Source organism: Siphateles boraxobius, unplaced genomic scaffold, assembly GCF_051911475.1.
Source record: "Siphateles boraxobius isolate OS27281-9 unplaced genomic scaffold, OSU_SipBor_1 20, whole genome shotgun sequence".
Taxonomy (NCBI): domain Eukaryota; kingdom Metazoa; phylum Chordata; class Actinopteri; order Cypriniformes; family Leuciscidae; genus Siphateles; species Siphateles boraxobius.
This window is the reverse complement of record NW_027508811.1, coordinates 21,072,911-21,096,096: the sequence shown is the minus strand read 5'-3', so window position 1 is coordinate 21,096,096 and position 23,186 is coordinate 21,072,911. Positions and strand designations below refer to the sequence as shown.

The window sequence follows — 23,186 nt, the reverse complement described above, 5'->3', positions numbered from 1 at the left end:
CCCTGGAATTCCTCGCTGTAACAAGTAAGGTTGTCTTTTTTGTTTTTTTTTTGCTCCCTTTCATATTATATGAATCTTCAGGTTGCAACCTGTTCTCTGTACTTCATTAATTCCTTATTTTATTTTTTCTAAAGCCTGTAAAAATCGTGAGCCGCGGGTCATGCCAACTTGTGCTTGTTTAGAAAAATCCTCCATGAATGGGTGCGACACATCGATGTGACAGCATGCAGATGGTAAAGCAAGGTGTGACTGAATTTTGTTTTACTGCAGTGGAGCAGGTCATGTGTTCTCCAGGATATTATCAGGTCCTCTGACATATTTGCAGAACAAACATTTCCACAAAACCAAATTGAGCTTCAGCTAAAGAAGAAGAAAAAAATGATAGGAGGAAAAATAATCACCTTAAAGCATAAAAGGTGTTGGTCAGAATTTGGGGTTCAAAAAAGTTACTAGGGCACCAAAACAAACAGCTCCTGAAACATTTAATCTTAAATTACTTTTAAAGCAAGTTCACATGACCTCCCCATCCTCCTAGTCGACATTGATTCTTTCTAAGGTGGGGCAGATGGCTCGGATGCGGTAAGACACTGATATTAAAGTCGGCGGAACAGGACGATAAATTTCCGACAAAAACAAAAACAAAACATCCGGAAAGTTGGTGCGCGCGGTGGGCGCACGAGACGCGCGCTGAGAAGCGGTTTTATGTGCGTCAGGGCAGCGTTCACTGCCTCCATACACCGCAGTCTACTGATGGACACCGGCTTCCTCCGTAATAAGTGTAGTATAAATAGATAACCGATGATGACTGAAGAAATATTTCCCATACAAACCTATAAAACGGCATTGTTAATGTGAAAAGCTCAAAAGACACGTCTCCATTAATGCAAACGTAAACTGAACATTTTAAACTTCTATAAGGGTGTTTACAAATAATACTTAAGTCAGTCTCCGTCAGGCTGACATGCATCGCACGCCTACAGTCAAAACACTGCAGCAGTTTTTCCTAGACATACTAACTTTAGTCCCCCTTAGGCTGTGAGTGAAAGCAGTAAAACAAGTTTAGAACTCCGGAAAAACAGTTCTATGCGTTTAACATAAGGTCCAACAAGTATAAGATGCTCTTTAAGTTCATAAATATACGCTCGATCCATTGAGTGCGATAGGGGAGATAATGGTTCTGTCAGTCATCTGTATCGCCATGTCATGATAACTTATTAGATTTTTTGCTAACTGCCCACAAGTGGCCAATGTTATAAATGACAGCGTCGATCAAATGACTAAATTAATGGAAGAACTGATGCAACTGTCACGCGGATTTAATTTGGTAGTGTAAATGTTTGCACATATGTATGTATCCTCTATTCGTGGACCAGCAGGGAGAGGTCGACTGATGCAAACATCCGCCCATCACGAACTCCAGCTCACAACTTTACTGAAGTTGAATAACACGTCAGAAAGCAACGTGACAACCTAAAGAACGTGTTTCACACCCGGACAAACGGGAAACTTCTGCTATAACTCGGGGGAACTGCCTAACGTTACCTCCGGTGTTGGTGTAAGTTTGCGTCGCTGTCTCCAGTCGTCTCTTCGCTCTCTCCTGTCGAGCCGTAGTCGTCGTCCTCTACGGTCACTTCTCCGAAAACCGGGGCTCCTCCGACGTTGTCAAGTGGCCGCTCCATAACGGCAGCATGTTCCGCCGCCTCGGTGTTTGGCGTCGGGGCCACTTCGAGTTTTCTCTCTGAGAGAGACTGACTTTGCAAAGTAACCGTTAACGTTCTCAAAACAAGCAGCAGCAGCAGAGATATGCACACATTTCCAAACTGAAACCCCCTTTCCATTGGGACAAGTGGCACATGAGTAGTTAGGCAATCACATACCAAAATACAAAGTGAATTTTAAAAACTAGACTATAAAACGCGTTCTACAAGTAAATTCGTAAGGCTTTTTGATATATTTCTGTTGTCCTCTCTTCACGTAAACATGCACTCAACAGCACCATGTTATTCCCTTTATACTTGACGTTGGCCGTGCCGTGGTAACGTTAGGCCCCGCCCCGTATCCAAACGCCCATTGGCTGCTAATGGAAGTAAATCCCTGCAGTGTGTGCTGATTGGTGTGAGCGTTTGTCAATCTTCAATGCTCGTCTACTAAGCAGATTTTGATTGCTTCCTACAACTGTCTTTAATAGTGCAGTCTGTTGACGTGTCGCCACTCTTATGCACTTTATTCCATTGGGCGCTTTCCCTGTCACTCAGAAATAGAGGCGAGAGGAAAGGCAGCCAAAAGCGAAGGCAAAGCGAGTATGGCTGTCCTCTGAAGTATATTATTGGCTACATCGTAGAGTTTTAGCCAATAAAATATTAGTGTTGTCTCCAACTTGTTTCATTGGTATGTTTACGGAAGCCGCGAAAGAAATCTAGTTAATCCATTGGTCTGACACGCTATCAATCAATATCAGCGCTACAGTGATTTCTAACGGAGGGCCGTTGCTACTTATTTTTGAGTGAAGCTGATTGGGTAAAAAGTATAAGGATGGAAATAACGACGTGGCCGTGTGTTTGCGTACTAAAAAGTGAAGTCATGTTTGACAATTTCATTTCCGGGCTTTTTGATTGAAAAATAATCCTCTGCTCATCCCTTGCACAAAATTTAGTAAGTGCATTTTCCCTTGTTTAAAAAAAATGAATGTACACATATTACGTCACGTTGTCAGATTGTACTAAAAGACTAACACTCATAGCACTTTTAAAGTAATACGTTTACAAACGTTTAGGCAACTTCAGCATTTCAGTTCACTTCGTTCACTTTTTGTAGTCATGAAGGTTGGCTACTATGCTGTGCAATGTATATGGCGCACTCTTGTGGCCTGATACATGACTGAGCCATACTGATCTAGTAAAACGTCAGATAAAAATGACAGTTCATAATTGATTGGTCCAGTTTTAATATTGATTTTCAGTTTGGAGCACAACATTTGAAAACTTCAGTATCACACTACAATTGGGAGAGTAAAACAAGCTGGCATTTGAAGAAGTACAATACCCCAAAATCACAGTGACCTCTGGGAGGTTTTCATTAACAGAACTGAGTGGTCAATAAATGTACAGAAGATAAGGCTTTCAGCTGTGCCACAAACTCACTGCTGCTTTCATCCCTCAACAACACTGTGCTGATGGCCACAGGCACATCGAAAACAATATATACTAAAACATAATATCAAAAGCTGAGTGGCATTTCACCCCTTCAAATAGTTAGTTATTTTGTCCAGGGGAAGAATGCTCTGAAATGATTGATCAATTAATTAAACTAACCACTGTGTGCAGGAAAAGGCCACAAGTTTCACTTGAGGTTTCATGTTGGAACATCTTAGCAAATCTACCAGAATCTCCAAAACAGTTTCAAAATGATCATACAAACCCACAGAAAATGTATTGACGATCAATTTCGATGTGATTGAGAAATCACTCTTGTAAAGCTAGCAACTGTGCTTTGTGAAAATATACATTTACGTAGGCACAGATGCAGGTCACTATATTCATGCGTGTGTATAGACATCCATGCAATACAACATTCACAGTAGAACATGGAATGAAGCAAAGAAAGGCAAAATGACATAGTAGACGTAAGGACCGTAACTGCAGGTTACATTAGCAGAATTTTTTAGACGGAAAATATGAGAGAAGAAACAGGAAAGGCCAGAAGAAAATCCTCCATTTCGTGTACACACCAGTCCTGATCAGACATCTGATGGTTTCTGTACCAGAAAATAAAAAGAACCTGTAGGGAAAGAGCTGCCAGAGTCTGCGTATGTGAATGGCACTTGAGGTGTGCAGGCTGGTCCATCACAAGAGCAGAGGAAGGATCTTCTCAGTTGACAGGAGGGTCTCTAGTCTTGACACTTCCGTCCTCCATACCGAAGTACACTCGCTCAGCCATCCCAACAAACAAGCCCGTCTCAACCACACCTTCATAAAAGAGAGAACATTCATTGGTGGTATTTAGGAATATATACACTACCGTTTCAAAGGTTTGGGGCCGGCAAGATAGATATAAATACAGTCGTTTTAAATTAATATTTCAAATAAATGCAGCCTTGGTGAGCAAGAGACTTCTTTCAAAATCATTTAAAAAAAATTAAACATGAACAGTTGGTATGTAGAGAAGAAAGGTGATTGAAGAACAGAGGTATTCTGTTCATCAGTACACACCTGGGATCATCTTAATGGCCGTGTTGACCTCTTTCCAGTTCTGAGCATGCTCAAATTTCCAATCCAGAATGAAGTTGCTGTTATCAGTAACCACTGGACCCTAAATTTAACGGAATCAAATCACAAGATGAATACACCACATTACCAAAAACGACAAGATAGGGAGCATGACACATAATGTGTGTATACTGTGTAATATATATGATGATTGGCACGCATCTGTCATGAATGACAATGCTTGGGTAGTTACAACAGAAGTGTTGACTAAGGTTGTATTCACACTTGTAGTTCGATTCTCTTGGTTCTGTTGGTCCTGACCGAAACAGAAAATATTATATATAGTCCTGGTTTGCTTAGCGTTCACACTGTCATTTTGAACTCCAGACCTAAAGATAAAAAAAATAAAATGAAAAAAGCCTTTAATGATGTATATTTTGCAACACCCCAAACAGCGCTGTGTGCTGGGCTAAATGCGCTCGTTGTATGTGTACATGTGATGGTGTTTTTACCAGCTGAGAACTCGTGAAGAGTTTATAAAATTAGTAAGAGTCAAAACGGCAGAAAACGGATTCCTCTGTTGAACATGAAGATCTGCTGCAAGGAGACGGCGTTTCTGACTCCTGTACCGAACTGTAATGAGCAACATTGCTCTTATGATGAGAGGAACCGGGGATCTTTGAGTATTCTGTCCTCTTTATGATCATCCTGTTTTTGGTTGTCTTTGGTCTATGGTCCAGTGGTGCGCACCAGAGTTTGTTTGGAAGTGTATGAAACCCCTTGAAAAGGTGTGTCTCAGTCCACTTATTCGGCACCAGTTCGGATGGCAGGGTTCACACTTATTCAAATGAACCGCACCAACAGCGCAATCGCACCAGACTTCGTTTTAATCAACCCAACCAGCCAAGTGTGAACAGACCCTTAGTTCTTTTCTATGGTAAATGAAGCCCTTTGGGTTGATGCAGTTCAAATGAATTCAGATAAAGAGGAGTTCATATTTTAGGGCAAGACATTGTAATTTTTTAATGTAATGTAATAGCAAATAAACAAAAGAGAGGCCTGAATAGTGTACATAACAAATGTAACTCAAGATCGATCAGTAAGACTTTCTTACAGCTTTACTGACTGCCATCCTCAGCACTGCCTCTCCTCCAAAGCGCCGGGCAATGGCTCTGGACACGGGCACATACGCCATGGGGATGACCTCCACCGGCACCCCTTTCTTCCACTGCTGCCCCAGAGCCTTTGAGTCCTTTCTACCCACACAAAAAACAAAATGACCTCACATGAGCACATCTGAACTTCTAGTTTGTACGTGTAGTAGAAGACTCACTTACATAATTATAGCAACCACATGCTGAGTTATAATGACACATGACTTCTGTTAAAAGCTTCACTACATGCACCTCATGATCAGTAGTAATTATGGGCTGCTAAATATATAATACATTTTGTAGCTCAAACAGCACAACGCTATGGGTGGATTCCCAGGAAATGCATGAACTGATGAAGTGTAAAGCTTGACTGCAACGCAAGTCGCTTTGGATAAAAGCATCAGCCCGTCTCCACATACATACCTATAGTCTGCGATGACAATGAAGTGTTTGGCACAACCAGCCACAATCTTCTCCTGGGTTAAGCATCCTCTGTTTTGAAGGAGGAAAAGAAGGACATGACACAAGTCCGGATGACACCTCAGGCGTTTCACAAAAGAACATGGAAGAGGAATTGGAAAATATCCTTGTATTAAACAGGTTTTTCAAACTCACCCTCCTCCTTTAATCAGAGTCAAAGCAGCATCAACTTCATCGGCTCCATCAATTGCTACATCCAGCTAGAAGTCACCAATAAACACTCTTTAGGGCACTCAAATCAAATAGTATTTATTTGAAATCAACATAACAGCAGATTTCAAAGTGAAAGTTTGAAAATGTATTTAGAATATGAAGTTTTAGTTCTGTTTTCAGTTAAACTTAATTACATTATTTGTGAAAGCAAGCATACCATTTCTCCAAAATTTACATGACAAGAGAATTTAAAGATTTTTTTTTTAATTATAATTTTCTGTTTTCTATCCCCTTGTATACATGATTCGTCTTCCTCTGTACTCTATTTAGGCACATGTTATTTATAATGTCATCTGGCTTTTTTGTATTTATTTATTTTGTTTATATATATATATATATATATATATATATATATATATATATATATATATATATATACATACACACACACACACATACATACATATGTTGTTTGGTCTCCGTTGTTCTTACCAAAACTAATTAACAATATTGAGAGAAAATGTAAAAGTTTTTTTTGTTCAATTTAAAAGCATACTTCACCGCTGGCAAAATGGCTTTCAATTAAAGTTGGCTCCTTATCAAGTAGAAAGACAAAACATTTTTTGAAATTGGTGCTACCTTACTAGAGGAAACAGAGAAAAGGCTGTTAACTTCTCGTTTGCCAAATAGGTAGGAAAACTTCCAACTTTCAGCAGTCTGCTATGGATACGCCTACCAGAGTCAAATATCACCTTGCTTTAGTAGGAAATAAGTCTTGGCAAACTTTGAGTTATAATGGTGTAGACTAATATTATTCCCGGGTGCAAGAATTCAAAGAGTAAACATTTAGCAAGAGTGAGTTACTTTTGGTTCTAGTGAAGGATCCAGCACACTATAGGGAGTGGCTAAAGGCAGCAAAAAAAAAATAGAAATATACAAAGAAAGCCATGATGGAAAATCTGAAAAACCTCTGTGTTTGTAGTCGACATGCAGCATGAACAGTGTTTTAAACTAAAGCCTGACACTAATCAGTCAAACGTGCGCCAAAAATATCAAGTCAAATTTCATCCAATTAATCAGCCTGCCCAATGTATAGGTCTATACTGAAGTCTTCAATTCTAAACAGGTGTTATTTGAGCTGTTAAGTTGTCTAATCATCTTTTAACTGTTCTGCTGTCTTCCTGAGCTTTCATATTTCGTACAACTTTTGTACAGACATTTTTGTACTAGAGGTCCAGCTACCCCTCCCAAACTCACCTCAGGATGTCTGTCTAAATCAGAGAGAGGGAGACCATGCTGCAGAATCAGCTGACGGGCCTAGATCAACAATTCAAATTAGTATATTATAACACAAGTATTTAATAGTGTTTAAAGAGTGTTATGCCAACAGACCTGTTATACTGACCTGGAAGGACGTGGGAACACACACAATGTTCAGCTTCTCCTCTCTTACCCTCTCAGCTAGAAAGAAAATACCATCCTTTAGTAATTATCATGTAGGCATAAGTGGATAATATTAGATTAAATGTCTTACCCAGCCTGTCCACAGCATAGACTATAGTTGAGCCACTGCCCACCCCAACTACCTGATTGTTCTGAGAGAAAAATACATTTTATAGCATCACCCTACAAAATGCAGTCCCACATTAAGGGAACACAACACTGATAAGGACTAAGTCGATAATAATCGATTTGATCGATTTATTGTCGCAGCCATAATTTAATGTTACGCAGCACGTTTGAGCTTCTGCAGGAAACAGTCTCCAGTGTCAATCAGGTTTGGTGGAGCTGTTTATGTTCGCTGATCAATGTTTATATTTTAATAAATTACTCATTTGAACCCGTTTATCATATAAAGAGATCGAGTCTCTTCAGAAAATTAGGACAAATGTTAAACCGCTCAAATAACATGGATTACTTTTACAATCTATTTATGAACTTTTTGTAACATTAACGTTACAACACGTAGCTATTTTCAAACATGCTAATCTCTAAAGGTTTAATTTGAGCTGCTTTAGCATCCTTATATCACCTAGCCTACTTGACTGCTGCATAAATCATCACATATGTGCCTAACTGAAGCCACATGAGTTACACTCACTTTCTTGCTGAGTTAGATATAATTTAACATGTAACATGCCAGCTAGCATGATTGCAGCTTGTGTCAAAACGGATACTAACTACAAATTGTGACTGTCAAAGCACATAAAGTTAGTCATAGTAAATGTAAAACACGTGAACTGCAGGTCTGTTGAAGCGAGAGTAACTGAATAAGGCTAGATAAATCGATATGCATCGTCTCGTCACGCCTCCTAAAGTGTTTATTGCGCCCATTCAGCCAGTTATACTGACAAACTGGTGAAAATGTGTCACAGCGAAGGTAAATACACAGTCTTACCTGTATGTGGTTGTCTACAGCAGCATAAGCTGCCAGTTTTTTTGCCTCTTCAGCCATGATGAGAGTGCCGTGGTACCGCCTGCTGCTGCTGCTGGTACACACGTGTTTTCCCCTCGACAGAAAGAGGAGGAGTGATCTGCTACTGATCACTGCAAACTCAGCCCACCTCTGCGGCTTCATCACACAGCGCGTCCACGATCACAACAATAAAATACTTACCACACTTGTATGCATGTACGCGCAGAACCGAAACAGAAAGGACAGTAAACAATATTTTAAAGGATGTTCACATTTTTTTGTCAAAATAACACCTGTCAGATAAGTACGAGTTCGGGTGTTTTCATAACAGGCGTGTTTTCTTGGATCCAATAGCAGAGCAGAAATACAGTAAGTTAGAGATGTCCGATTCTGGAACGAATCGTTCTTTTGAGTCGGATCTTTTAAACGAATCGGTTGCACAAACCCGTTCTTAAAGGGATAGTTCACCCAAAAATGGAAATTCTATCATAATATATATTACTCACCCTTATCGTTACAAACCCGTAAGACTTTTGTTTTTTAAGGGCTTCGGAACACAAATTAAGATCATTTTGATATAATAGAGGAGCTTTCTGTCTCTCCATAGACCAATACTACAGCTATGCAACTACCATTTTGATGCTTCAAAAAGTTCATAAAAAGATAGTAAAACTAATCATCAATTGAGCGTTTAGTTAAAGTTTTCTGATGAGACTTGATCGCTTTATATGATGAAAAAGATTTCATTTAGGCTTTTATTCACATATAAACATTGATCAGTGAACATAAACAGAAGCTCAACCCAACCTGCTTGATGCTGGAGAACAAACCCCTTGGAACCAATTGTGCTGTGCAGCACATGAGAATAAATTGGTTCACGCATGTCAAGCGAACATGATTGACCTGTTTACCACAACTGATGTGAGTTGAGGAATGTCATATTTGAAATCATTTTTGGGTGAACTATTACTTTATATTCAAGATAAAACTATTTATTCAAGAACAAAGCATTTGATTTTAAACCATAAAACATCCAGCCGAGAGATAACATTTTAAATATCTTGTTCTCATTATTATTATTGAGTCAGGCTTCCCATCTATGATCTATGTAACGTTAACAAAACTTAACATGACCATTAGAGGGCAGTTAATGCATACATTACAAAATTACCAGATTTACTAAAATATTGTGGTATTTTTAGTCAGAACAAACTAGAGACTAGTGACATGATTAGATCAGTTTGACTATGTTTCTAAAAAAAAAACATTGACATTTAGTAATAAAAATGAACTGTAGCCAACATAAATAGAAAACAGAGGAGCGCTGAAACAGATGGGTATCAATATATCTCTTTATTTGGCAATCAGCTTGAAATGATCTAGATTTCAGTGTATAGCATACCCCTATTAAACCCACACCATCCTTCCAATAAACATGTCTCTTATTTACCTTAGTTTTTACATATTGCAGTTTACAAATTCAGCTTATCTGTTTGACAAAATCGATTTGACAATGAATATTTTTTATGTGCTTTATAAAAATCTACACATTATACATTCATGATTAGAAAATAAAAAAAATCCAAAACAATATTTAAACAGCACAGAACAAAACTCGTCAACATATCCAACCCAGGTGTGAGCGACCACAAATTAAAGTTGAATACTTCAACATTACAGTAAATACTGAGAGATGTCCAATGACAAACAGGATTACTGAAGGGAAGTTGTTTTTACACCAGAGGTCTGGACTCAAGGAGAATAACTATGATACGGTTACAGGGAAGATAGAGAGCAAGAAATGGGAATGCTGATTACGCAAGTGCTGCGAGATCTTCAAGAGAAACAATGTTCTTCAATAGTACGCCTAATCTCTCTCTGAAGCTTAAAGCTCTCCATGTCTAGTCTGATTCTCAGCTTTCTCTAATCTCACATTGCCAATGATTAAGTGCACAGGGGCTCACTTTTTTGCCCACAGTTAATCAAACCATGTCTTTCTTTATTTGTGCGCCTTCATTTACAGCGTCTATTTTGGGAATATAATGTTGTTCGATGGGTCAAAATCATCAAAGATATCTGCATCTTCCAATTTCTTGGGATCTCTAAGAGGGTTTTATTCAGAAAAACGCAAACAACTACAAACAACTATGAAGTAAGGATATAATGGAACTATACCTTCATTTGACCATTATTTCTAGATGCTTTTAATAATAACACAAATTACGTAATACTAATACAAATCAAAAGTTTCAATGTCTTATAAAAGGCATGCTTTTAAATATATTGTGAGATGGACGGACATGATCGTGTGCATTTAAGTAAGTGCCTTTTTTTGGCATTGTTTATAATCATGCCTCTGTGTGTGTGTGTGTGTGTGTGTGTGTGTGTGTGTGTGTGTGTGTGTGTGTGTGTGTGTGTGTGTGTGTGTGTGTGTGTGTGTGTGTGTGTGTGTGTGTGTGTGTGTGTGTGAGAGACTGAGGAAGGTACACAGTCGTGGTGTCTTGTGTTGTGCAAAGCTTAAAAGTCAGAGTCCATTCAGCAGTGAGTAAGGTCCACAGAAATGCTGCTTGTTTTTCTCCTTTTCCCTGAAACCCCAGCGCTTAGGATACATTCTCAACACATCAGTGGGTATCCAAACTAGAAGTCTATTACCTCGAAAGTAAACTCTCTTTAGAAAACTCTAAAATATTGATAGCCTCTAATAATCCGCTGTATTGCTATGAGACAGTTTCCTAATAAGGTGAGTGTATTGTTTTGGTCCATGCTCATGACATTATTACTTATTTGCGCTGATATGTACTAAAATGCACTGGAAAATCTGCAATCGACAGCTTTTTTTTACTTGACGTATGAGAGTTTGTGCGCTGGGTGAGCGTGCGAGCGAGTCAGTGTTCAGCATTAAGAGGTATTGCTACAGATTCAGTTCAGTCTCTTGTTCAAAAAACAGCTGTGTTTGTGTCCAAAAACACTATGATCGGAGATGGAGAGAACACTCGTGTAAATTAGTCATGGCACAATTGTTGAGAATAAATGTGATGGTTTCCTACGTCTTCTAAAACAAGTGTTTGATCCCTGTGATGCATGGATACATCAGAATAGACTAGAGAGGGGGAGGGGGCTTTGGTGTACTATTCAGATCATGAGAGAAGCAGTGACTGACCGAGGTCAATAGTCAGACAGCGGTCTGTCTTTCTACTCTGTCTTGAACAGGCAGCTCATCTTCCCCCTCTCTTGTTCGGTCTTCAAATATCCTTCTTTTCTAATCTTACGTTCTATTACTCTATTAATCGTTCAGTGCTTCACCAGAATGCCTGCTGTTAAACACTAGAATCAGTTTGTTTTTCCTCCCAGAGTTTTGCATTTCAGAAATACAATTCCCAGAGTCCAATTGCTCAGAGGCTCAGTATGCATGCGTTCACATGCGCTGTGCATCCATAATGTCCAGGTACTTAGCCTCAATGATCCTGGGCAGTAGACAGTTCCTGATGCAGAGACACAATTCAAAGTATGTTAATATAAATTTTAAGTATGGTAATATCATATATATCCGAGCAGGATTCGAATCGGCGTGGGTGGTGGGCGTGCTAACAAGGACGATAAAGACGCAGTGTCAGTCACTAGAGCGCCTCTTGAGGCCTACCTGAACAGCTCTTACTAGCTTACTATCAAAAAGAGAATGAGACAGCGCTCTTAATAAAACAAGAATCAACATTGGCTTGGCTTTTCCAAGATGACGAGAACTGAGGGTTTGAAATGTTTTAAACAATGTTTTACAATTTGAAATGTTGTAAAAAACGACATTCAATAAGGTATTTTATTGGTACATTCAATCAGCTCTCTAACAATGGAAAATTTGTTATTAGTTTTTACGTGAAAGTTGTACTACAGACATTGAAGTCATTCAATTTAAATAAATTTTGACAATGGTATAAAAGTTTTTCAAAACCATATGAAACTAACGCGAGTACATTTACAAGAACTATTAAAGATTTTTCCTTTCATTCATCATTCTGTCGTATGACCTTTAGTAAACACAATTTATTACACATGCACGTGCCTAGCAATACACACACAACACAGAGAGACAGGAGTTGGTGACTTGAGAGCTGGAGGCATTTCAGAACTCACCTGATGGGTATGAGGATAAACATTAGCAGAGGAAAGATCATCTTCATATACGGGAGAGGGTACATCCCAAACGCACAGAGGAAAAGCAGTTGCACCATCTGAAGGAAAGTGAAGTAATGGATCTTTCTCTGCGGCACCTTGCGGATGTAGTGGGTTGGCGGGTAGGATGTCTGAGAAAGAGTAAAGGGCAATTGAGTGACAAAGAAAGAGAAGATGATAGGACTAAGATCCATTAATGTATGGACATTTCACTAACATGTGTCTCCACAATACAAATATAAATCACATCTAAAGCAGGGCTATATGCATACATAATGGAGATCACATCTGTGATGATGCCAATGCCCAGCAGTGAAATTTCCCACCATATGGCAATTAGTATTTCAGTTTTGTGGTCGTGTCTCATCTATGATCATTTGCACACGTGTGGATTGGCATATAGTTCTGTTTGGGAGAGAAAAAATGACATACAGTATGTGGCCGGAATAACCATTTACTAAGGATGTGCCAGGATAGTTGACTAAAAGTCCAACAACCAACTAGTCGATTAGTGTGGGGGCGACAAGTAACTGTTCAAAAGTGCTTTTGAAAGAAATTAATACATCTATTCAGCAAGGATGCATTAAATGAATAAAAAGTGACAGAAAAAACAAAAGATCTGTATTTTCACATTTCATTTTCACAATCTTTTGAACTTTCCATACATCAAAAATCCTGAAAACATTTAGCATGGCTTCCACAAAAATATAAAGCAGCACAACTGATTTCAACATAAGAATAAGAATAAATGTTTCTTAAGGAGGAAATCAGCATATTAGGATCATGTGACACTGAAGAATGGCTGCTGAAAATTCAGCTTTGACATCACAGGAATAATTAACAGTTTAAAAAATATTCAAAGAGAAAGTAGTTATTTTAAACTGTAATAATATTTCACAATGTTTTTTTACTATATTTTTGATCTAATAAATTCAGCCTTGGTGTTCACCCAAGACATAAGTACCACCATTTACTAGGGATGTGCCAGGATAGTTGACTAATTGTCTAACAATCACCTAGTCGGTTAGTGAGGTCAACTAGTTAATTATATTATATAGTTTTGCTTAAACTTACATTAACTTAATAGTTAATTAATAATAAATAAAAATAGTTTTAGCAAACAACTGGAGCCCAAAAACTCATGTTACACTAAAACATTCTGCTTGCAGGATGTGAATAAGTGGTTTTGTGCCAATCTTTGTTGGATCTTTTGTTTTGAATCGTTTTATAGTTTGTGAAATAAAAAAATCCCACCAACTATTTGATTATGAAACATTTTGACCATCCCTGGCATTTACACAGATTTAAAGCCACCATTTACGATTGGCTCAGTAAAAATGAACAAATGACCAGGTGTTAATAGCCACAAAATGCATCAATGGAGACAGTCATTTCTGACCATGACAAGTAGAGGGCGCTCTGTTGTTTTATTTGCACAGCGGATGGACCGCTCTCTTCTGTGTTCTTACTTGTACAACACCTATGACTTTTATTTGCCTTTGTTTTCATCGAAGACACACACACACATGCACACACTCACTTGTTCTTTGAGTAGCAGAGCCATGCGGTCGCACATTTGATTGCCGTCAATGGAGGTGAGAGCGATGTAGAGGAAGAGCCCATAAAGCACAGGCTTAGGAATCCACTGCAGGGGCACCGGCAGCAGAAACAAGCTCACACCTATCAGGATGTTAGCCACGAGCGAGGTCACTCGCGTCTCCTTCACACTCACTATACTACACACACGCACATGTACACACACACAAATGCACACAAAGGTGTCATTTAAAACCAAGCACACTGCGCCAATAACTGCTATAATGACGTTTGTGCTTCACAGATTGATTGCGATTGTAATTGCTTGTGAGTGTGTGGCTCGTCGATGTGGTGTGTGCTCACGTCTCATAAAGGTGTCCTCCTTCCACCCTTTCCTCCACGATGGCCAGCTGTCTGACGTGCAGAGTAGAGTGCGGGAACGCAGCATGCATCCACGGCAAGCCCAGCACAGACATCAAAATATTAATCAAGCCAGACAGAGTTAGGTCCCAGTGATACGCCGTGCCCTTCAGTAACCTGTGACACACACACACACACACACACACACACACACACACACACACACACACACACACACACACACACACACACACACACACACACACACACACACACACACACACACACACACACACACACACACACACACAGTCACGACTGCACAATCTGACCCAGTGTCCTATCCAGGTGCAAAGCGACAAGTTTCCAGTGACCAATCATAATATATTTGATGTTTAATATGCAGCTAGGTGCATGGTGGGTGTCATTTAAATAACATAAATTACCAATTAAAAGTTTGGGGTCAGTATGTTTTTTTGAAAGAAATTAATACTTTTAATCATCAAGGATGCTTTAAATTGATCAAAAGTGAGAGTTAAAGACATTTATAATGTTACAAACGATTTCGAATAAATGCTACTTTCTATTCATCAACGAATCCTGAATAAAATGTGTCACAAAAATATTTAGAAGCATAACAGTTTTCAACATTGCAGAAAATCTGCTTTGCCATCACAGGAATAAATTACATTTTAAAATATATTCAAATAGTGAACATTTATTTTAAATTGTAAATATTTCTAAATTAAGATTTTGTAAATGATTCGATGACACGATCAAAGAGGTTCAAATGAAACACCTCGAGTTTTAAGTTTTCCTTAGCTAAATGAATGATAATTTGCATAAAGATGAAGTTGGTTGCTGTTGCTCATTTGTTGCTCTTTGAAAATAAATGGCTGTAGGACGCTTTGACGCTACAAATCACTGCCAGTGCTCAATACTCCTACACATGAAAGAGGTCGCTTGTCACTTTATCGCTTTGTGCCTGGTTAGGTTAATGTTTGGTTAATTTTAATAATCATTGTAATGAAGCCACTTATGAGTGGTGAGATGTTTCAAAAATAAACTAATTTCAAAAGACATGAACCTGTTTTCGGGTGCATTTGTGAGAGAAACTACAATGTTCTGGTCGATGAAGATGAGGATAAACAGGAGGAAGCCCAAACCCATTGCACTCAGAACACTTGCTCCAGACAGCTTATCCAGCGGGGCTATTTGAAACATTGGAGCTTCATGGAAGTTAAACACCGGCACTGGAAGAGAGCACATAACACAGTGAACCTCAGCTCACACACCATAACAGACCATCCAACAAAAACCAGACCTTCCAGGAAAGTGCGATTACATCTACAGTAGGCTAATTGTTAAATAGTCGACTATGATTTTCATCATTTGCGCTGTGAAAGCATCATCAGTGACGTTATTTTACTATAGTGAAAAAGCATTTCTATTGAAAAACTAAATGTGTGAAAAATGGCCAAAGAACAAACTGCAACAAAAAAAGGGCACAACCCAAGTTAACCAAAGCACGATAGCATTGTATACATTTCAGGTAGCATAATTTGTTGTTGGAATATTGGTTTAGGTTAAAAACTGACCACATTTAATTAAAATCCTACATTAAACACAAGTTATGATAGGAACATTATTTAGGAACATTCACAGAAGCATGATAAGAATCTCTGACTTTACAGGACAACAAAATTAAAGTCACAACACTGAATATGTTCATAGGAAGGTGTGTGTAAGAAGTGTACCTTGCTTTATTTAGCTTGTGGCTTTATTGTTTAAAATTGCTACCAGGTGATTATTTTGTCCACAAGCACAATGTGGGATAAAATACAAATCAATTTGGGGAATCAGGGGATTTTCTCGCAATTGTGAGTTATAAAGTCCAATTCTGAGGAACTTGACTGACTTTTCTTCTCGGAATTGTGAGTTTATATCTCACGATTCTGACTTTATAACTTGATATTGGGAGTTTATATCTCGCAATTCTGACTTTATAACTCACAATTGCGAGTTTATATCATGCAATTATGAGGAAAAAAGTCTGAATTGTGAGATAAATAAATGTCGCAATTACCTTTTTCATTTTTTATTTTGTAGAGGAAACAAGCTTTCATACTGTACATATATGTTTTGGATTCTTTGGCCATTTCCCAGCAGTTTCTGCTTTGATCTAATTTTCAATATGAGCCTCTTGACTGCAGCATTGGAACGCTGAGTGAACGTTTAAAGAGCCTGAGGTAAGAAGTAAAATCTCACTCTGATAACCAAGTTAAACTCCCACACCAAACATATGTCAGAGGAGTTGGAGGAATAATGTAGTGCTAGTCGGAGTGGAGTGGCTTTGCTGTAACGTGCTGGCTGTAGAGAGGGAGCGTACAGGCAGTGTGTGTGTGTCTAAGGGTTGGTAGGGCTGTACGTTTTGGCAAGCCTCCCTGGCTTGACAAACTGAGCCAAAATTTTAACTGATTCTCAGTACTAAATCTTCTCAGCTTTTTGCATCTCATTTAAAATTGCTGCTTAAATGCTGCATTTTGACATGTTGAAGATAATCTCTCAACATGATTAAAGACATTTGCATAATAAAGCAGTTTTATCATTATGAATGTTTCGGTTTTTCTCTGCTTAAATTATACCCTGAATAAGCTCACTTGCTTTACCTTTATTAAATACTATTATCATGATCAAAACAAAAACACTAATATTGACTATTAGTGAAATAATGTAATGCATATATTATTATTTATAAATAATTATAATAATAATAGCAAAAACATGGATGATTAATAATGATTAAATGTGAAATAGTATAATGGATACAAATAATTATGTAAAAATAAATAATATAATTAAGGTTTTGTCAAATAAAAATAATAATAGCAAAAACTGTGAAATGTGAAATAAAAATAATATAATATAAAAAAATAAAGAATAATGTTTAATGTAAAAAAACACTAATAATAAATATTAGGGATATGAGAATAAAATAAAATAAAATAAAATTCTAAAAATGTTTAATTGCAAATAAAAAAATAACAATAGCAAAAACAAACCCAAACTGCTTGCTAATACCAGAAAAAAAGATCACTTTAGTATTCTGGAGAAATTAAACAGTGTAGAACAAAAACTAGATTTCCTGTTATTTGAAAACTGTCTTGAAGAAATGTGTACCTTAGTGTCAATGTGTGTGCAACATGAAGACAAATATTGTCACATGACTCACAGGCAATGTCGTTGAAAACGTATGATCCCACATAAGAGAAGACAAGCACTGAGATAGGCAGAGCACAGTCGGACAGAATCTCTCTCATCTTCACATGCAGAAACGGACTGCCAGGAATAAATGGAAAGATGGGGGTGTCAAAACAGTCTTCTATCACTCTTTAAAATACTCAGTGTGTGTGTGTGTGTGTGTGTGTGTGTGTGTGTGTGTGTGTGTGTGTGTGTGTGTGTGTGTGTGTGTGTGTGTGTTGGTGTGTGTGTGTGTGTGTGTGTGTGTGTGTGTGTGTGTGTGTGTGTGTGTGTGTGTGTGTGTGTGTGTGTGTGTGTGTGAATGAGAGACAAGAAGAGATTCTCACCTCCTCCTGAACTGGTACAGTGTATATCCCACCCACAGTGTGCCCATCATGAGGAGGAGACAGAGTAGTGGCCGTGCCCGTGTGCACAGAATGAAGGATTCTGGGAGGGACACAGACCCTGCCTGAGTCAGGTTCAATTCCCCTAAATGTACACTTCCACTGATGCGATTCAGCTCTGCCGCACTCCCATTGGCCAAAGTGGGAGCATGATAGTACTCTTGAAAGACTGTTAAGGAGATGCCAAGATAAGGTATTACTATTTATATACTGTAAGAATAGGTAAAAATGAATGTACAGTATACAGTATATGTAGGTTTAAAATTAACGCTAACTGTATGCATTGTGTGAATGTTTTTGAAATCGTCAAAATGAACGACTTTGTCAGTGTAACATTTTTACTGTGCCACATATTTGTTAAACAATTGGTTTAAACAATAATCTTTTATCACAACTCTCTCAAGTCAAACAAGTGATACAGATGCCAAACTAGTAAAAATACTTTCACTCTACTGCAAATCCTTCTATAAATGTTAAAATGCATACAATTATAATTATTAATAATTGAAATTATTAAAACATATTCATTTAGTATTATTTTATATTATTTTTCTAAAATAAAAATGTGCTATTGTAATGAAAAGAATGCTTAAAAGTACAGCATATGTAATAATTTACTTTATGTATTGTGTATTTTTAAAAGTGTCAGCATGAATGACTTTTTGCGAATTAAGGGATTTTAATTAGAAATTTGGCATTTCCATCACTCATTTCTGATGCGATACTGGTTACATGTCAAAGAATTTTAATCACAAATACACATTAAATCTTAATTATCTTAAATCTTGACAACTGAAACTACTTAAAGATGTACATTTTTTTTTTTTATATATTATTTTATCTTTCAAGATAAAAGGGTACTATTGTACTGGTAAGACTGCCTAAAAAGTACAGTATATGTCAGTCTAAAATCATCTTTTAAGTTTGGTGTATGTATTGTGAAAACTTTTTGAACGCCTTCCAAAATGTTACATTTCTCCTGCGCCACATCTTTATTGAATAATTGGTTTAAACAATCGAGATTACTGATGGAATTTTTGTGGAATCTTGTTTACTGCCAATAACATCAACCAATGCTTTCTGCTGATAACACATGAGCATTGTTTCTGTTCATGCACATTTTTGGGATGTCTTTCTAGAACGGCCTGTTTCACATCACAGCAGAACATTTCAAAGGAAGTGGGGTCAGGCCTCTAATTTGGCCATTGTGAAGTGCCGAATTTCTTTTATTTGAAGCGTTCTGTTGTTGATTGACTCCTGTGCTTTGGATCATTGTCATGTTGCATGATCCAACTTCTTTTGAGTTTTAGATCACAAACAGATGCTCTGACATTCTGCTCCTGATATAACTTGGAATTTGTTGGTTCCTCAGTGACTCCAAGTCGTCCGGACCCTGAGGCAGCAAAACAGTCCCACATCATTATACCCGGCCCACAATGAGGTTCTGGCAATGGTATTAGGAGTTTTGTGTTCTTAACATTTATTTAAAGAATTTTAAAAAACTGTTTTCCAATGATTCAGAACACGTCATGTCTGATCTTGCTTCAACTACCACATGTGCAAATTACACTTCCTAAAATGCAACACTGGTCTTGCGTCAAACTTAATACAGTTGACAAGGCAATTCATTAAGTTGAAAAAATATGTAAATAATTATTTTGCATTTTGATGACCTATGAAAACTTTTAAATGTTTAGTTTAATTTAATTTAATACTATATATGTTTTATTGTTTATTTTTTTATATTCCTGGTAAGACAAGTACGTTTTGTTTTAAGCAAGTTATCGCAGTCTCTCTAAACCCCCCCCCCCTTACCGTGAGCATTCTCTGCTTTGATTCGTCATACACTTGTGCATGTGTTTAAAACCAAACGCCTATAATCATATCTGAATTTCAGTTCCGGAGGCTTTCTCAGCACTTGATACACAGTGATCCGAATGATGGCATTGGTTTTTCCGTATCAATTCCAGAGCGAGTCCTCATCCTTTTAAAGTGAATGTAAAGTGGATTCGCAGCTCAGAAAACAGCATCTTCTCGACATGTCGACAACATGAACTAAACTCTTCCAGGCCTCAGCTACAACTACAGTGCTTTAGGCCGTTTGTGGTACATTACTGATTAAATTGTTTAGTAATAAGTCATTTGTACATATTTTTAAAGTAACCATATCTGGTTCAGTGTCAACTCTTGAAACTGATATTTGGTCCTTTTGAAACTGATATTTGTAATACAGCAGTTATGCTTTTTTTTTATAGGCAAATGGCCTTTGTTTTGCATTTATTGAAGCTGTTTCAGCACACATTAGACTGGCTTTATCTACTAGGAAGAGCAGCAATGGTTCTGAACTGATGGTGCTGATCTGCCTGACTGTAGGCATAAATCTTCCAAATCCCTTGCAAACCTTGAGTTTTATGAGTTCTTTTGAGGTTTTCTGAAGTCCCTTTTGATCAGACTAGATTTCACTTGAGCAATTGTTTGGGAAGAAACAAGTAACATGCTGCTTTCCATTGAGCATAGCAGGTCAAACCCACAGCTGAGTCCAATTACCTTCTTTTCAAGAGGTCATTATAGTAGAGGTTATCTTGATTCTTCAACACGTTTGTTCAATAAAGACATAGAACTGCGAAATTGTTTGTCTGTGTGTGTTTAAGGCCAGTCGAAGTTGACATATTTATACTAGAATACAGATATGTTGTGGACTTTAGCATTTTTTGTAGAGTACGATTAATTTTATATGGAATGGAATGGAAGCAGCGGGAGATCTTTTCTTCGTGGAACTTAGTTCTATCAATCAGTTGTTGATTGGATGAAGGCAGATCTGAATGAGAACTTGCAGTCAATGTTGCAGTCAACTTGAATGTTTGGAGAAGTCCGGCATTCTGAGCAATCTGTCATCAAGTTATAATATTTTAGTATCAATTAAATGTGAAACTAATGAAACCGATTCTGTAGTATGACAGCATATTCCCATTATCACTAAACAGTGTTATATGTATGTTAAATGAACTGTATCGTTTTTTCCTGGGCAGTAACAGTGTAAAATGTTAAATGTCTTTATTTTACAGTGTGACAACTAGCCCCAGTTTCCCTATATTTCTTATGAAGATCAGACTGCAATCTAAGAATTATTCACACAGAAATCCAGATGATTTCAAAAGGTTTGGCTGTGTATATGGATGCGTGTATGTATAGCACTCACTCTTGACAGTGCCCTTAACTGCGTCTGCTACAAAAGCAATGGAAATGAACAAAGCTATCACCTCCTCTATCGACCTGTGGGTCAAAAACATCACCAAAAACATTTCAGTCTTCAAGCAGTGGGATCTGCATGAGTATGTATATTTGTAGGTGTGTGTCTGACCTTTTGAAAAGCTTAACAAGCAGGCTGAGGTTGAAGATTCCTCCCATGATGAGGAAGAGGCTGTTCCACAGGCCGATACATGCATAAAATGCTGCAAAGTCCAGCTCATAATCATCACAGACCCCTCTAATCACTGCAGCCATAAAGAGACAAACACACAGAAGCACTGTAGAAAATGATAGTGATTTTAACTGTAAAAGATTATACTGTAAAAAACTGTTAATTGGTTAACAGTAAGTTCCTTTACTATATACAAGGGGAGACTGTAATAGATCTAACCTTACATTTCAGGAAATTTTACAGTAAAATATTTTTAAAAGTTTTTATAAGTAAAAAAGAACAAATCATCTCACAATTTACAGTGAAAAGCCGTAAACTGACAATCACAGAACTCACTGTGACACTTCACAATTGAAGGTTTTACCTTTTACAGTTTTTTCACAATTGCTAACAAGCGTTTACCAATACTTAAGTACTTTTTCAAAACTCTTAACACAGCAACACACCTTTCACACAATTGGCCAAATAATAAATTTTCTGGCCAAAACCACATTTTTCACTCTTACACTAACTAAGGGTGCACTTTTGTCATTGTAAGCTTTTGAGTTTTTTTGTATTTTTTGTTGTTGTTTGTTTTCTGGGCAGGATTTATTTTTACAGTAAATGACACAACGTTGCTGTCATTAAGTGTGCGAAAAGAACACAATCAACTCAAATCTCATAATGACAAGGGATTATAACTCACAGTTAATGTTGATCGTTTGATGTTTAAAAAACTGCTCCCAAACATTTCAATAAAGATTTAAAGAATTCCTGCTGTTATTCCCATGAGAAACCACAAGACAAGATCTTTGATTGAGAAGGATCATTATTATAGATGGATGTAGCAGTTCTGTCCTCATCTGCACATTTTTATCCAAACAGAATTTCATTGTACTACAGCAAAACCATTTTTCAGGGCAACTCCCGCTGGTGACAGTGTGCGATTGCAGCCGCAGGAATGAGCTTTAGGAGGAAATCTCCTCTCAGCCAGGGCAAACATCAAAGTTTGCCCAAACAAATGGCGGCCATATCACACTCCCATCCTGCTGTTTGTGAGATTAAGAGTCTTGTTCCACCTCATCCTGAGGTTAGCAGAGCTCTCTAAACACTCAACATCAAAGTATTCAACAAACAAAGAGTGCACATCTAAATATTATGTAAATAAAACTAAGAACAGCTCAAGACCACACCACAACGAAAAAGGTATGCGTGTATGTGAACATGCATCTATTGTTGCATGTGAAGGCATGTACATACCGCTGATGAAAATAGCGATGGGCGCTGTGGTCAGTGGAATGACGAGAGGAGAGCCAGCACACAATGAGTAGATAATTCCACCTATACTCTGCCCGATGATCGTCTTCTGAACATCTAATCAACAGAGAGAACAAATCAGTCTGTCTATCTGTGTGTGTGTGCGTGCGTGTGTGTGTGTGTGTGTGTGTGTGTGTGTTTGTTTGAGAGAGAGAGAGAGAGAGAGAGAGAGAGAGAGAGAGAGAGAGAGAGAGATCACCAATCTCGCCCCGAGTGCTTTCGTCGTTGAGTGAGCCAAAAGCAATGGCAGGAAGCAGCACAGCAATGTAGAGAAAGATGGACGTCGTCATGAACTTGACCAGGGCTTTGTTATTACCCACTAAACCTGAAACACACATATTTATATAAAATAAA

General features: G+C 37.8%; 3 protein-coding genes across 25 annotated transcripts in view; all 3 read right to left on the bottom strand.

Moving 5' to 3' along the window:
- Window positions 1–2,045, bottom strand: part of eif2ak3 (eukaryotic translation initiation factor 2-alpha kinase 3) — a 33,182-nt gene extending 31,137 nt beyond the window's left edge. Inside the window, exon 1 of the mRNA XM_077237468.1 lies at window positions 1,543–2,045. Within this exon, the coding sequence (XP_077093583.1) occupies window positions 1,543–1,838 (296 nt within the window). The 5' untranslated portion in view covers window positions 1,839–2,045. The remainder of the gene's footprint in view (window positions 1–1,542) is intronic.
- Window positions 2,046–2,926: 881 nt separating this feature from the next.
- rpia (ribose 5-phosphate isomerase A (ribose 5-phosphate epimerase)) lies at window positions 2,927–8,810 on the bottom strand. The gene is made up of 9 exons (XM_077237466.1): window positions 8,391–8,810; window positions 7,527–7,587; window positions 7,398–7,453; window positions 7,250–7,309; window positions 5,975–6,039; window positions 5,783–5,851; window positions 5,320–5,461; window positions 4,209–4,308; window positions 2,927–3,965 (listed from the first exon to the last, which is right to left on the bottom strand). Exons 1-9 carry the CDS (start codon window positions 8,568–8,570, stop codon window positions 3,868–3,870), a joined length of 831 nt encoding a protein of 276 aa, XP_077093581.1. The 5' UTR covers window positions 8,571–8,810; the 3' UTR covers window positions 2,927–3,867.
- A 932-nt stretch (window positions 8,811–9,742) lies between these two features.
- Window positions 9,743–23,186, bottom strand: part of slc4a11 (solute carrier family 4 member 11) — an 85,372-nt gene continuing 71,928 nt past the window's right edge. For all 23 annotated transcript variants that reach the window (XM_077237449.1, XM_077237440.1, XM_077237444.1 and 20 more), the window contains 11 exons: window positions 23,032–23,157; window positions 22,776–22,889; window positions 21,477–21,609; window positions 21,315–21,388; window positions 18,059–18,284; window positions 17,704–17,810; window positions 15,559–15,724; window positions 14,475–14,648; window positions 14,116–14,311; window positions 12,537–12,706; window positions 9,743–11,890 (listed from right to left, as the gene is read on the bottom strand). In XM_077237449.1, coding sequence (XP_077093564.1) covers window positions 11,824–11,890; window positions 12,537–12,706; window positions 14,116–14,311; window positions 14,475–14,648; window positions 15,559–15,724; window positions 17,704–17,810; window positions 18,059–18,284; window positions 21,315–21,388; window positions 21,477–21,609; window positions 22,776–22,889; window positions 23,032–23,157 — 1,553 coding nt within the window. In that variant the 3' untranslated portion in view covers window positions 9,743–11,823. The remainder of the gene's footprint in view (window positions 11,891–12,536; window positions 12,707–14,115; window positions 14,312–14,474; window positions 14,649–15,558; window positions 15,725–17,703; window positions 17,811–18,058; window positions 18,285–21,314; window positions 21,389–21,476; window positions 21,610–22,775; window positions 22,890–23,031; window positions 23,158–23,186) is intronic.